Source organism: Oncorhynchus masou, chromosome 32, assembly GCF_036934945.1.
Source record: "Oncorhynchus masou masou isolate Uvic2021 chromosome 32, UVic_Omas_1.1, whole genome shotgun sequence".
Lineage (NCBI taxonomy): Eukaryota > Metazoa > Chordata > Actinopteri > Salmoniformes > Salmonidae > Oncorhynchus > Oncorhynchus masou.
The window spans coordinates 34,187,377-34,201,839 of record NC_088243.1 but is presented as its reverse complement, the minus strand read 5'-3'; the positions used below and the strand labels follow the sequence as shown (position 1 = coordinate 34,201,839).

The following is a 14,463-nucleotide window of genomic DNA, read 5'->3' as shown; positions in this document are numbered from 1 at the left end:
CCCTGTTTGAGTCTGTAATACCAACATGTTTTAAGCAGACCACCATAGTGCCTGTGCACAAGAACACAAAGGTAACCTGCCTAAACAACTACCGACCCGTAGCACTCACGTCTGTATTCATGAAGTGCTTTGAAAAGCTGGTCATGGCTCACATCAACACCCTTATCCCAGAAACCCTAGACTCACTACAATTTACATATCGCCCCAACAGATCCACAGATGATGCAATCTCTATTGCACTCCACACTGCTCTTTCCCACCTGGACAAAAGGAACATGTGTGAGAATGCTATTCATTAACTACAGCTCAGTGTTCAACACCATAGTGCCCTCAAAGCTCATCAATAAACTAAGGACCCTGGGACTGAACACCTCCCTCTGCAAATGGATCCTGGACTTCCTGATGGGCCGCCCCAAGATGGTAAAGGTAGGTAACAACACATCCACCACACTAATCCTCAACACAGGGGCCCCTCAGGGGTGTGTGCTCAGTCCCCTCCTGTACTTCCTGTTCACTCATAACTACACGGCCAGGCACGACTCCCAACACCATCATTAAGTGTGCTGATGACACAACAGTGGTAAGCCTGATCACCGACAACAACGAGACAGCCTATAGGGAATATGTGAGAGATCTGGCGGTCTGGTGGCAGGACAACAATCTATCCCACAACGTGATCAAGACAAAGGAGATGATTGTGGATTACAGGAAAAAGAGGACTGAGCACGCCCCCATTCTCATCAACTGGACTGCAGTGGAGCAGGTTGAGAGCTTCAAGTTCCTTGGTGTACACATCACCAACAAACTAACATGACCCAAGCACACCAAGACAGTCGTGAAGAGGGCACGACAAAACCTATTCCCCTTCAGGAGACTGAAAATATTTGGCATGGGTCTTCAGATCCTCAAAAGGTTCTACAGCTGCACCATCGAGAGAATTGCACCACTGGTTGCACCACTGCCTGGTATGGGTACTCCTCGGCCTCCGACTGCAAAGCACTACAGAGGGTAGTACAAATGGCCCAGTACATCACTGGGGCCAAGCTTCCTGCCATCCAGGACCTCTGTACCAGGTGGTGTCAGAAGAAGGCCCTAAAAATTGTCAAAGCATCCAGCCACCCTAGTCATAGACTATTATCTGCTACCGCATGGCAAGCGGTACCGAAGTGCCAAGTCTAGGTCCAAGAGGCTTCTAAATAGCTTCTACCCCCTCTTGAACACCTATTCAAATGGCTACCCAGACTATTTGCATTGCCCCCCCCTCCTCTTTTGCACCGCTGCAACACTCTGTTGTTATCATGTATGCATAGTCACTTTAATAACTTTACCTGCATGTACGTATTACCTCAACTAACCGGTGCCCCCGCACATGGACTCTGTACTGATGCACCCCTGTATATAGTCTCGCTATTGTTATTTTGCTGCTGCTCTTTAATTACTTGTTACTTTTATTTCTTATTCTTATCCATTTGTTTTAACTGCATTGTTGGTTAGAGGCTTGTAAATAAGCATTTCACTGTAAGGTCTACCTGTTGTATTCAGCATTTCACTGTAAGGTCTACCTACACCTGTTGTATTCAGCATTTCACTGTAAGGTCTACCTACACCTGTTGTATTCGGCGCATGTGACTAATAACATTTGATTTGATTTGGGAAATTAACTTTGTTTGATTTGAACACCACAGAACAACTATTGCCTGACATAGACAGAGGCATGATGGAATGAAATGGAGAGTCTGAATTTACATTGAACTTTCTTACAATCTATTAAAAATATCACAGAACAACATAACCACAGACCATTCATTGACATTTATCTGAGTCTATACAGTGTCTACAACCCAATGAATGGTTTCAACCAAACACTGAATTTCCCCTAAATAAATTGACCAGTTTTTTTTTGTTTCTGATATTTCAAGATGTGTTTTATTGTCTGGTGTGTACAGTGTGTAAAAGATCCTGCTGAATGTAAGGGTGTCAGTGGTGGTGTGAATAAGACTGGGGGCTGCTGTGTTGTAAACTACAGTGAGGTCAGTGACACAGAGAAAATCCCCCAGCCTGCCTCGTGTGGTTTCACAAGCAGTCCACTGACATTTCTGTGTGGCTGCAAAGTGAAAGGGCTTTATGCTTCTGTCTGTAGCCACATTGTTTGTCATCAGCAGTATTTTACTCTGAAAATGTTAAGGGTTTTTGCTGGGGAAATCTGATAAACAAATGAGATGTCCAACACATTATTAAAATACATTGTAACTTGTTGCATCATCCATATCAGATATCCTCTTTCAAATGCCTTACCAAACCATCACAATAAACCTTTCTTGTCCAGTTCAAATACATTTGACACACAAAGTGAACTGTGTAATTATGATTTCTATAACTCCAGCTTCAGAGAGTGTGTGTGACAGTTCCATGGTGACACCAGTGGTGGAGGCAGTCTTTACCATGCCACAGGGGCTTAATAGCTGTTTAATTAGACACTGGGGACTGAGGTATCCAGGCAGGCAGGCCTCGTTCCCTCTGTGTAAAGGCTTCCACATGTTCAGTACAGCCTTGCAACTGGGAGCCTGTTCCAGCCTCTGTACCATATGGCTGTTTCACTTTGACACCTCCCCCGATTGCAGCGAGAGATGTGAAGGAGTGTGACAGTGTTTCTGTTGCTACAGTTTCTAGCTACGTGTGTTTGTATGATCGCCTGATCCCCCACATTGGGGCTGCCATTTTCAACAAGTTTAATAGGTATTTTCTACTCTGAGGTCCACTCTCCCAGTGGTAAACTAGCTGTAACTGACACACCCTCCATCATCCCAGCAGTGACAACAGTGGACAGGAAAGGCTGTTTTACATGATCGTTTACTTTCAACTTGGCACTCAGCTCAGCGCGCAGTACTTAAAGACGCTCAGGAGACTAATTGAAGATTTGCTGTTTGTGAATGGGTTCTTTCTTATTCTTCTGTCAAATATTGTCACATGGGTCGTTCTGTCTTATATGTTGTTGCGAGTGTGTGTACAGATTGGGCCAGTGGTGACATTAGGTTATCCAATGTAGCCTCTGACTCCTGGGCGTTTCCACCCACTGTCTCTCAATACAATTCAATGTACTTTATTGACATGGAAAGTAAAACACTTACGTTGTCAAAGTAAACATATAACAGCGATGGTCAATGGTTGCTCATTCTCTCTCTCACTCTCTCTCTCTCTCTCCTGTTCTTCTCAGCCCCTAGCCCACTGTCGAGTGTCTGTCCCCTCCTCTCCTCTCTCTACCTCCAGTCATCTGATTAGTGGTGTTGGTTGTGTGGCGACGCATCAGATGGCTGCCCCTGATCTACATTTGGAAGTCATATAGGCTTCTTTTTTGAAGACGAGACCCCTGTACTTGTGGTTTCCAAAACCCTTTTATGGGGGTAAGGGGGCTTCACTGAGATTACCCAACCCTTCTCCCCTCCCAATCCCTGAGGTTTTTGGTGTCCGATGGTAGTCGCCCTGTCTCACATCTTGGTGGCTGGCAGCGAGGCCTATCATGCCCAGATAGGGGTCTGGTGTCCTTCCTTGTAATCATGGGGCCTCTTCTCTTCAATGGGCCCGGGCCTGGGTCATGTGTGCCGGCCCTGCTAACCACAACCACTTCATCTGACACTCTGTGGTGAGCCACGCTCAGGGGACCCAAAGGGGAGGAGGATGGTGAGACGAGGCACTACAGGGACTCCTATTGGCTCAGGACTTCCTCCTTCTTCTTTGATTTGCATTTGACAGTGAGACTGGAGGGAAGGGGGACTTTTAAAGTGTGCTCAAACTGCCCTTTGCACCACATATCTTCTAAGGGGCTGTCAGATAAAGGCTATGCACTAGGCAGGGGCTGTGGATACACTACACTGTGGAAAGGGACTAGGACCCGCTTTGAATGACTCTTTCTGATACGCGTGCTAAGCTGAGGGAGATTTTTCAGCGCTTACCTCTGACTTTACCCGGGGATTTGGTGTCTGCTTCTGTCTGATCTGACTGTCTATCTTGTGAGTAATTGATTCAGTGAATCTTATATTTCTCTGTTTTTCTCTTGTCTTTGAGTATTCACTGGACTAGTCTTTTCTGTGTATCATGGTTGTATTCGTGGTTTTATTTGTCTTCTGTGCCTCTCTCTCCCCAATCACTAGCGGTGATGTCGTGGCTTTCTTTGTTTTTGTCTGTTATGATCCTGATCTTGCTCTTTCTCTCTTTCTTTCTTTCTCTCTCTTTCGCTCTCCCTCTCTTTCTTTCTCTCTCTCTCTTTCTTTCTCTCTCTTGCCCCTCCCTCCTGGCCCCCAGGAGATCCCTCTCTCAGAGATCCTGCAGGTGGAACAGTCGAGGGACCTCAGTAGCCTAGCCCAGGGCAGCAACCCACACTGCTTTGAAATCATCACCTCCACCATGGTCTACTACGTTGGAGAGAACAACGGGGGCCAATACCACAGCCCCACACTGACAGCCTCAGGCGTGGGAATGGAGGTGGCCCAGGGCTGGGAGAAGGCCATCCGTCAGGCCCTGATGCCTGCCACACCCCAGCCCAGTGTGGCCACCGCAGCCAGGCAAGGGAAGGACCACAGTGAGTACAGTACCGTTCTCTACTGTTAACATGGTAGACATGTGGCTATGGCTATTGGAAGTTGTACTGACTGGCTATTGCTCTGGTTTAGGCTACTGATCATAGAGTGTATACGGTAGTTATTTCGATTAGAGGTAGCACTGACATGCATTTGACATATTGTAGCTATTGGCACGAGCACTGGAAAGGTGGTATGAGATTAGTTTATGTGAGCAGTGGAAATAGTACTATTTGTGCCCATAAAATGGGTCATTGCCGATATTGGTCATTTAGTGGTTTGATATATTACATGAGTGTGAAGTGGGTCAGGAGAGACCCTGCTTGAATCCCCAAGTTTTTTGAGTTTTATTAATTACACCTTTATTTAACTAGGCAAGTCAGTTAAGAACAAATTCTTATTTACAATGACGGCCTACCCCGGCCAAACCATAACCCGGACGACGCTGGGCCAATTGTGCGCCGCCCTATGGGACTCCCAATCACGGCCGGTTGTGATACAGCCTGGAATCGAACCAGAGTCTGTAGTGACGCCTCTAGCACTGAGATGCAGTGCTTTAGACCCCTGCACCACTCGGGAGCCCTGAGTTAAGGTCAAGTGAGGTGATGTTCTGGAGTGAGAAAGCAGTCAGTCTTGTTTTGAGATAACAAAAAAAGGCATCATCAGAAATGACTGTGCCTTCAGACACAGCAAAGCCTTGAATTGTGAAGCCATGGTTGACCTTTTACCTCCTGTGATTCTAATCATAAGATAATAAGATAAGATGTACTTTGTTGTTCATTAACGTACAAAGAACGCAAATGTGTCTTTTTGCTCCCAACCCTCTGAGAAACACACTCATAGCACGAAGGGCTGGAAGCAATGGGTCAGCGCCCCGGAGCAATTATAGGATATTAAGTGCCTTGCTCAAGGGCACAACAACAGGCGGTGGTATCTAGGATGATGCCAGCAACCCTCCGGTTGTCGGCTCACTCCGCACCAGATTATCCCGTCTGAGCTGAGATTTGAACACTAGGCTTCCTGCCACCCAATCAAATTGATCATCATTATTATAATGACGGTGATGATCAACTAGATACAGTGGCGGGGCGTTTTTTGGTTGGATTGGATGGTTGGGTGTAATTATAATAAATTGTACAAAAAATACAATATTTTCAAACCTTGATTAAGGTGAGATATATATTTTTCTTTTTGTGGGAATACTTGGGACCACATTTCCTATATTGAACAAATGTTTAGCTCAATTCCTGGTGATTCTGGAGTATTTTTATTTATTTATTTGAACTACCCCCCATTCCAATTCTTTTTGTTCATGATTAACTTTAACATTTTTACTAAAAACTTTGGGGCGACCAAAATAACCAAGTTGCGGGTTTGCCTGTTGCAGACGCCTGTCTTAAAAGCTATAGAGCCAAGGTGGCACATTCAACTGGTCGCTCTCCTGTGGTGCAACACCTGAAACCTGACATAGATTCAGTGGATTATCTGTGTGTGTTAAAATGTGCGCTCCTCTTCCATCGCATCCAATACACTAATGCACATTCTAATAATGAAGATGGCCGAATCAGACGAATCCCTTTCGGTTATGAAATTAACACACTTCTGGTTCAGTGCTCACCATCACCATAGCAGGTTCTAATGTTTTTGAATCATTTCTGTTAGAGTAGATATGAGATTAAATGAGTGCCATTGCCTGCCATCTCATGTATTATATATCCCCAGAGGCCATTTGTCTGGCTGTACCTACTGGTGCAAAGCATATGGTGAGGGTGGCAATGCCAAACAGATGAGACCCACTACATCACTACCCCTCAATATCCAACCACTCTGAAATGACAACAAGGGCTTGTGCCCTATAGTCCTACAATATGGTCCTTCGCCAATGAATAAGTACAGGTGGGCATACTTTGTTGTCCATAGAGAAGATGAAAGCAGAGACTCTGTTATTTGATTATACAATTATGTTTTATTGTTTGGCAAGAGATGACTTGGGAGCCTCATGACTGAATATTGGCCTCAGGAGGCACCCATAACCTTAACTATGAAATGTAACACATAGTTATGCTGTTCAAAAAACAAATCTTTCCCAATCAATTATACAGGGTCATTATTGTTTATGTAATGTTACAGCTGTGATAGGCTTGAAGGTCATGAAAAAAATGTGAGAAATGCATCTCTGTTTTGGATTCATTGGGAATGCAATGGGTCCTTTATGCATTTGTAATGTACAGTTGTGTAAAGTAAACACTGCATTGGTTTTCCCCTCTAGAACAAGAGGTGTCTATCAGTATATCTGTGTCCAACTGCCAAATACAGGAGAATGTGGTGAGTGTGGTCACTTTTTCAGATCATCTTGCTCAATTTCTCAGTTGTGTTTGTGTGTGTTCAATCTTGCTCAATTTCTCAGCTGTATATATATGTGTGTGCACGTGTGTGCAGTCGTAAAAAAACTAATCTGATACTTCTGTATTCTTCATGGACCATTAAACATTGTCCATTGTAAAAAAATCTATATTTAAAGCAAATTAAGGAAGGCACTCATACACTTATGGGAAAGGGGGATTCTCATACATACTGTACTTGTGCATTGAGTGAAAGTGACCCATTTGTCATATCAATGACCATACCAATACAACAGCATCTATCCAACAATGATATAGCAGAATACATGCACAGTTTAATGTATATTAGCACTAGTAATAACCTTTAAGATAATAAACTGCAATAATACAGAAGTGTTTCCCTCTCTGTAGGATATCAGCTCTGTGTACCAGATCTTCTCTGATGAGGTGCTAGGATCTGGACAGTTTGGGATTGTGTATGGAGGTGTGTGCCTGGATATCCATGTTTTGTTGTATTGCAACAAAACATAATGTATTCTCTCAAACCAAAACACACACCCACTTTATGCCCGGTACTCACATCTATCTTTATGATACTATACAGTATACAATTTAAGTACATGTTGACTCATTATTTATTTCTATTGGCAGGGAAACACAGAAAGACTGGAAGAGATGTGGCAATCAAGGTGATTGACAAGATGAGGTTTCCTACCAAGCAGGAGAGCCAACTGAGGAATGAAGTGGCCATTCTCCAGGTAACACATAGACCCTCATGCTGTACCAGTCAGATGTATACAGTAGTCATTCTTGCTGATTTTCAAACAGTGAAACTGTAACGTGGTACAGTATGGAGTGCTGAAGCTAAAGGTTTGTTCCATCGTTTAGAACCTTCACCATCCTGGTATCGTCAATCTGGAGTGTATGTTCGAGACGCCTGAGAGGGTGTTTGTTGTCATGGAGAAACTCCATGGAGACATGCTGGAGATGATCCTGTCCAGTGAGAAGAGCAAGCTCCCAGAACGCATCACCAAGTTCCTGGTCACACAGGTCTGTCTTTCTCTCTAACTTCCGTCCCCTCTATTTCTCTGTCCTTCCTCATCTTTCCCCCACTTTCTCTCGTCCTCCCTCCCCCTCTCTCTTGTGGTGTGGTAGTCTATATAAGCAGTAATAGACTCAGCCCTGGGCCTGTTTGTTCTTGTGGTGTATGGATACGGGGGGATTGTTTACGGAACAGGCTGGTCTGGATGGCATCATGGCCGTGTCCCTCCTGCTGGATTACAGCCTGCGGTGCAGTAGTGGTGCGCTGTTCTGCCGTGCTGCCTGGTCTCTGGTCTGTGGGCTGATTAGAAAAGAGGGGCACCGGGGCCAAACGGGAGCGGGTTCGTTAGGCATGGAGCTGCACGTGAAAATGAACAGCAGCAGGTCCGGCTCTGATGTGGTTTAACAGGACTTTGTCAGGAGTTGGGCAGCAGCATGGAGTTGTTGGAGTTGCATGCAGCGCAAGCAGCGCAAGCAGCTACGGTTGATGATTCCACTACAGCAGAGAGGAGACAGTGATGAGGTCATGTGTCCATATGGAAACTAGGAAGGTGACCACCCTAGAAATAGCTTAGTGAACTACTAAAATAGTTATGCAGCTCTCATTATCCATTACATTATATTCTGTGAGGGAGTCCATACTGTTATATGAGGAGATCATTGTGTGGTATTATGTGGTCTGATCTCGCTAACCCATGAGGGTTGGGCTATTTTCTGTAACAGATCCTGGTGGCTTTGAGACATCTGCATTTCAAGAACATCGTCCACTGTGATTTGAAGCCCGAGAACGTGCTGCTGGCCTCAGCAGAACCCTTCCCACAGGTAACCAACATGCACCATCTCACCTGTCAGACAAGTTTGCTATCTTCCTAGCAAAATATTGCTTGTATGTGTATGGGGGAGACAATGTAGCATTCTGCTGGGTGTTGTGTGTCCCGGCAGGTTAAACTGTGTGACTTTGGCTTTGCCCGTATCATCGGTGAGAAGTCGTTCAGGCGTTCGGTGGTGGGTACCCCGGCCTACCTGGCCCCAGAGGTGCTGCGAAGTAAGGGCTACAACCGCTCCCTGGACATGTGGTCTGTGGGGGTCATCGTTTACGTCAGCCTCAGCGGGACATTCCCCTTCAACGAGGACGAGGACATTAACGACCAGATCCAGAACGCTGCCTTCATGTACCCACCCCAGCCATGGAAGGAGATCTCTGCAGACGGTAGGAAGAAAGACCTGCTTGAATAATATTCAAATGCATGAATGCTAAGGAAGACAATTGAGGACAAACATCTCTGTAAAGCGTACAGAGCAACTAATGAGTCCAGTCATACAGCTAAAGAAGTAGACCAATGGCGTGATACGACAAGCAGTCATTTGAGGCAACTGGAAGTTATTTTGTCTTAGTTATCACTTGTATACCAGGTTGCACTATGGTTTTTCATATCCACTAGTGTAGGTGTATGTGGGGGATATTTATTTGGGGCAGCTCGGGAGAGTTGTCAGTGATTCATGTAAACCACACACAACAGAAAAGTCAAAGAACCGCAGGGTCTGAAAACCACGCTGGTAGATCCAGACGTGTGGGTAGAGAGACAGCACTGATGTTTATTGTCTACCTCTCACTTTGAGACTAACATGAAGTCTCTATTCCTCTCACAGCTACAGATCTCATTAACAACCTCCTACAAGTGAAGATGAGGAAGCGGTACAGTGTGGACAAGTCCCTCAGCCATCCTTGGCTACAGGTATTATAATAGCTTAATTATACTGTAAGCAGTGCACAGGCACATCTAACAAAACATTCACACACATTTCATGATGTGACCTAGCACAAGGCAGACATTGTATTGGATCCCTGCTGTAACTCCTGCTTCCCTCGCCCCCTCTCACTCCCTCTGCCCCTCTCTCTTTCTCTCTCTCTCAGGACTACCAGACGTGGCTGGACCTCAGGGAGTTTGAGACACGGCGTGGCGAGCGTTACATCACCCACGAGAGTGACGATGTGCGCTGGGAGGAGCATGCAGACGAGCATAGCCTGGTCCACCCTAAACACTTCATTATGGCGCCCAACCTGGATGATATGGAGGAGGGCCCCTAGTGGCCAGGAGGCCAGGTTACAGGTGTGGCCAAGAGGAAAACATCAGGAACCTCTGCAGGTTGTTGACCTTTGGAAGCATTCCCTCTAAAACTGGTTGGGAAAGGGTCAGACACCCCTGTGCAGGGACTGTGTGACAGGGGATTCTGACCCAAGACTCTGTGGTCAGACATACTGCCACAGGGAGCAGACAGGTGGCTCTGGGGAGGCCCCTGTTCCTTTAGGACACCGCAGTGGAACCAAAAACTTTGGGAGAAAGACATTTCTTTTTTTTTCTTTTTTTTTTTCCTTATCTTGTAGAATCATTCCAGCTCAACTTCATTGGTCCTTTTGGGAAAAACATCATTATTATAAACCAAAGGACAATTAAAGTTGAAGGGATATAATTTCCTTAACATTAGGAGTGAGTAATGGTATGCCATTCTACCTGTGAATGGCTTACAGATTAGTGAGCTTAAAGGGCACTTATCACAAGGGATTTGTATCCACAGAAAGATTGGAATGCGTAGGTATTTGCAAACACAACTTTGTGCTTATTCCAAGACAGTTTTGAAACCATGTCCTTTCACAGTATGAAACTGGAGCTATCATTTGCATGCAGATGTTGTACTTTACTAATGGGAGGTAGATTTTTTGCACTATGCTACCATCAAGCCTAACAATTCAAAAAGTTAAAGCTGCTACATCAGGTTCCCTAGAGAGAATGACAGAATGACAGAAAGGGTTGACTACAACATAACTTAAAGTTTGTGCTAAGAGCTTGATACAATAATGCCTAGGTGAGTAGCATAGAGATTGTGGAAATGGCTACAATGCAAAGCCTTTAGTAGAGCACCTGTCATAAACAGTGAGCAAGTAAATCAAAAGGCGCAGGGTCCAAAGACTGAATCCAGCTTATTGATGTTATTAATCTTCAATTTCCCTGTCTTCTCATGACCAATAACTCATCTGTTTTTCTAATGGCTGTCTTATCATTGTGGTTCACTCTACTTCGTTGTCTAGAAAGTGGCTTGACTATTGTACATTCCAAGCAGGGTTCGAGCCAAACCTGGTGATGGGGCCACTACCCCTCAAGGTATTACAGTAGCTATCTACAGTTGAAGTCGGACGTTTACATACACTGAGGTTGGAGTCATTAAAACTCGTTTTTCAACCACTCCACAAATTTCTTGTTAACAAACTATAGTTTTGGCTAGTCGGTGAGGACACCTACTTTGTGCATGATACAAGTAATTTTTCCAGCAATTGTTTACAGACAGATTATTTCACTTATAATTCACTGTATCACAATTCCAGTGGGTCAGAAGTTTACATACACTAAGTTGACTGTGCCTTTAAACAGCTTGGAAAATTATGGCATGGCTTTAGAAGCTTCTGATAGGCTAATTGACATAATTTGTGTCAATTGGAGGTGTACCTGTGGGTGTATTTCAAGGCCTACCTTCAAACTCAGTGCCTCTGCTTGACATCATAGGAAAATCAAATGAAATCAGCCAAGACCTCAGAAAATAAAATTGTAGACCTCCACAAGTCTGGTTCATCCTTGGGAGCAATTTACAAACGCCTGAAGTTACCACATTCATCTGTACAAACAATAGTACGCAACTTCATGAGGAAGTTACCTCTCTTTCCATTGCTTTTCTACAGACAAATGAATTCTCCGGTTGGGACATTTATTGAACATTTATGATAAAAACATCCTAAAGATTGATTCAATACATGGTTTGATTTGTTTCTACGACCAGTAATATAACTTTTTTGAATTTTCTTCTAACATTTCCGCTGGACTTGCCCGCGCCTCGTGAGTTTCTATTTGTTTACTAAACGCCCTAACAAAAGGAGAAATTTGGACATAAATGATGGACTTTATGGAACAAATCAAACATTTATTGTGGAACTGGGATTCCTGCGAGTGCATTCTGATCATCAAAGGTAAGTGAATATTTAAAATGCTATTTCTGACTTATGTTGACTCCAACATGGCGGATATATTCTTGGGTTGTGTATGTCGTCTGGGACTGTACTCAGATTATTGCATGGTTTGCTTTTTCCGTAAAGCTTTTTTGAAATCTGACACAGCGGTTGCATTAAGGAGAAGTATATCTTTAAATCTGTGAATAACACTTGTATCTTTTATTAATGTTTATTATGAGCATTTCTGTGATTTGATGTGTGTCTGTGCAAATTCACAGGATGTTTTGGAGGCAAAGCCAAATGTAAACTGAGGTTTTTGGATATAAATATGAACTTGATCGAATAAAACATACATCTATTGTGTAACATGTTGTCCCGGGAGTGTCATCTGATGAAGACTATCAAAGGTTAGTGATTCATTTTATCAATATTTCTGCTTTTTGTGACTCCTCTCTTTGCTTGGAAAATCGCTGTATGCTTTCTGTGACTAGTTGCTGACCTAACATAATGATATGTTCTGTTTTCGCTGAAAGGTTTTTTTGAAAAATCGGACACTGTGGTTGGATGAACAAGAATCGTATCATTAAAATGGTGCCTAATACTTGTATGTTTGAGAAAATTGAATTATGAGATTTCTGTTGACTGAATTTGGCACCCTGCAATTTCATTGGCTATTGACGAACGGAACCCCAGTCCTAGACAGGTTAAGGACAACAAAGTCAAGGTATTGGAGTGGCCATCACAAAGCCCTGACCTCAATCCCATCGAAAACTTGTGTGCAGAACTGAAAAAGTGTGTGCGAGCAATGAGGCCTACAAACCTGACTCGGTTACACCAGCTCTGTCAGGAGGAATGGGTCAAAATTCACCCAACTTATTGTGGGAAACTTGAGGAAGGCTACCCAAAACATTTTACCCTCGTTAAACAATTTAAAGGCAATGCTACCAAATAATAATTGTGTATGTAGACTTCTGACCCACTGGGAATGTGATGAAATAAATAAAAGCTGAAATAAATAATTCTCTCTACTATTATTCTGACATTTCACATTCTTAAAATAAAATGGTGATCCTAACTGACCTAAGACAGGGATTTTTTTACTTGGATTAAATGGCAGGAATTGTGAAAAACTGAGTTTAAATGTATTTGGCTAAGGTGTATGTAAACTTCCAACTTCAACTGTATGTGAAAGAGGCTTGGTTATACCAACAACAATGATCTCAATACAGGAGCTCATCATGGGACCAAGCCTTCATTACAAGGGCTCCATATTGGCATGAGGAACGCTTATACCAAGCATGGGTTCAAGGTATACACCATTGCCCTATTTTTTTCCATTTGAATTAGTGAAGCAAATTGAGAGACGAGAAACACATTTTACTCTTTGAGTGTCTGACAGTGTATGGAAAGAATAGCCTATACAAAACATGTTTGTACTGTGTTTTTCTACAAAATTTTCAAGATTGTTTCATTTCTTTACTTTAGTTTATTTTGAATATCACAGTTAAAACACCCTTACTTCTGGAATATTTAAAGTGCACTTGGCTGTTCGTGTCTCTAACATTCCTGTACTGCTTTTAAGTACTGTATGTGTCCTCCAAGGTTACCAAAAGATGTTACACCTAACATTCGGTTATGATGAAAATTAACTACATTTCAATGCCTGTGTCCAGGGACTGGGACAGTCTAGGGACTGTGTTCAAACAGTCCCTAGACAAACATGTAGCCTAAAGCCTATGGTGTTGGAATGGGTTCAGGCCCTAACAGCGTTATTTTGGGAGAATGTAGGTGGATCTTTTCCCCATTCTCCTGTTCCTGTCCGTGTTGCCGCTGGATTGGCAGGTGTCAGTGTTTTTGTATATTTTAGTACATACAAATTTAATAAAAAAACTCTACTTCTTTTACATGCCTATTGAGTCTCAGTTTCTGTGTGTCATAAAACTAGATTTGTCTAACACTCAAATCCAAATTCTCAGTTTGACTTTACAGCGTGATTTAATCGCTTTGACCTCAACTGCCATAAGCTGAAGCAAACTTGTGCAAGCAGGGGCCAGATATGCAGCCTTGCTAGCATCACACACCCAAGAAGACCCATCATCAACCTCACTTCCAGTTTAAAGGTGTAGCTCAGTTCCATTTAAAGGTGTAGCTCAGTTTTTAAAGGTGTAGTTGCATTTTAAGTGTCGCTTAGTATAAAGATGTAGCTCAGTTGCATTTTAAAGGTGTCACTCAGTTTAAAGGTGTAGCTCAGATCCAGTTTAAAGGTGTAGCTCATGTTCATGTAGCTAGAGACTGATGGCTGATATGTAATTTGAATAAAGGTTTAACTCATTCTGTAAATCCATGCTTTACAGTAGGATGATAGTTTATATAAATGTCTTTAAGAAATCAATTGTACCTGATAACACTTTACTGGTCAAACACATTAGCAGTTAACAAATTGCCAAGAGATGTAGTATACGTAGCTCAGGAAATGATGCTATTTTTGTTACATTTCTGTTATATT

General features: G+C 43.2%; 1 protein-coding gene across 6 annotated transcripts in view; it reads left to right on the top strand.

Annotated features, from left to right (window-relative positions):
- LOC135525993 (serine/threonine-protein kinase D3-like) overlaps positions 1 to 13,867 on the top strand; it is a 70,352-nt gene extending 56,485 nt beyond the window's left edge. For 5 of the 6 annotated variants that reach the window (XM_064953994.1, XM_064953995.1, XM_064953991.1 and 2 more), the window contains 9 exons: positions 4,300 to 4,576; positions 6,844 to 6,899; positions 7,328 to 7,400; positions 7,568 to 7,674; positions 7,805 to 7,966; positions 8,681 to 8,779; positions 8,900 to 9,167; positions 9,608 to 9,693; positions 9,873 to 13,867. In XM_064953994.1, coding sequence (XP_064810066.1) covers positions 4,300 to 4,576; positions 6,844 to 6,899; positions 7,328 to 7,400; positions 7,568 to 7,674; positions 7,805 to 7,966; positions 8,681 to 8,779; positions 8,900 to 9,167; positions 9,608 to 9,693; positions 9,873 to 10,046 — 1,302 coding nt within the window. In that variant the 3' untranslated portion in view covers positions 10,047 to 13,867. The remainder of the gene's footprint in view (positions 1 to 4,299; positions 4,577 to 6,843; positions 6,900 to 7,327; positions 7,401 to 7,567; positions 7,675 to 7,804; positions 7,967 to 8,680; positions 8,780 to 8,899; positions 9,168 to 9,607; positions 9,694 to 9,872) is intronic. The other variant, XR_010453233.1, reaches the window with a different exon arrangement.
- Positions 13,868 to 14,463: the final 596 nt, after the last annotated feature.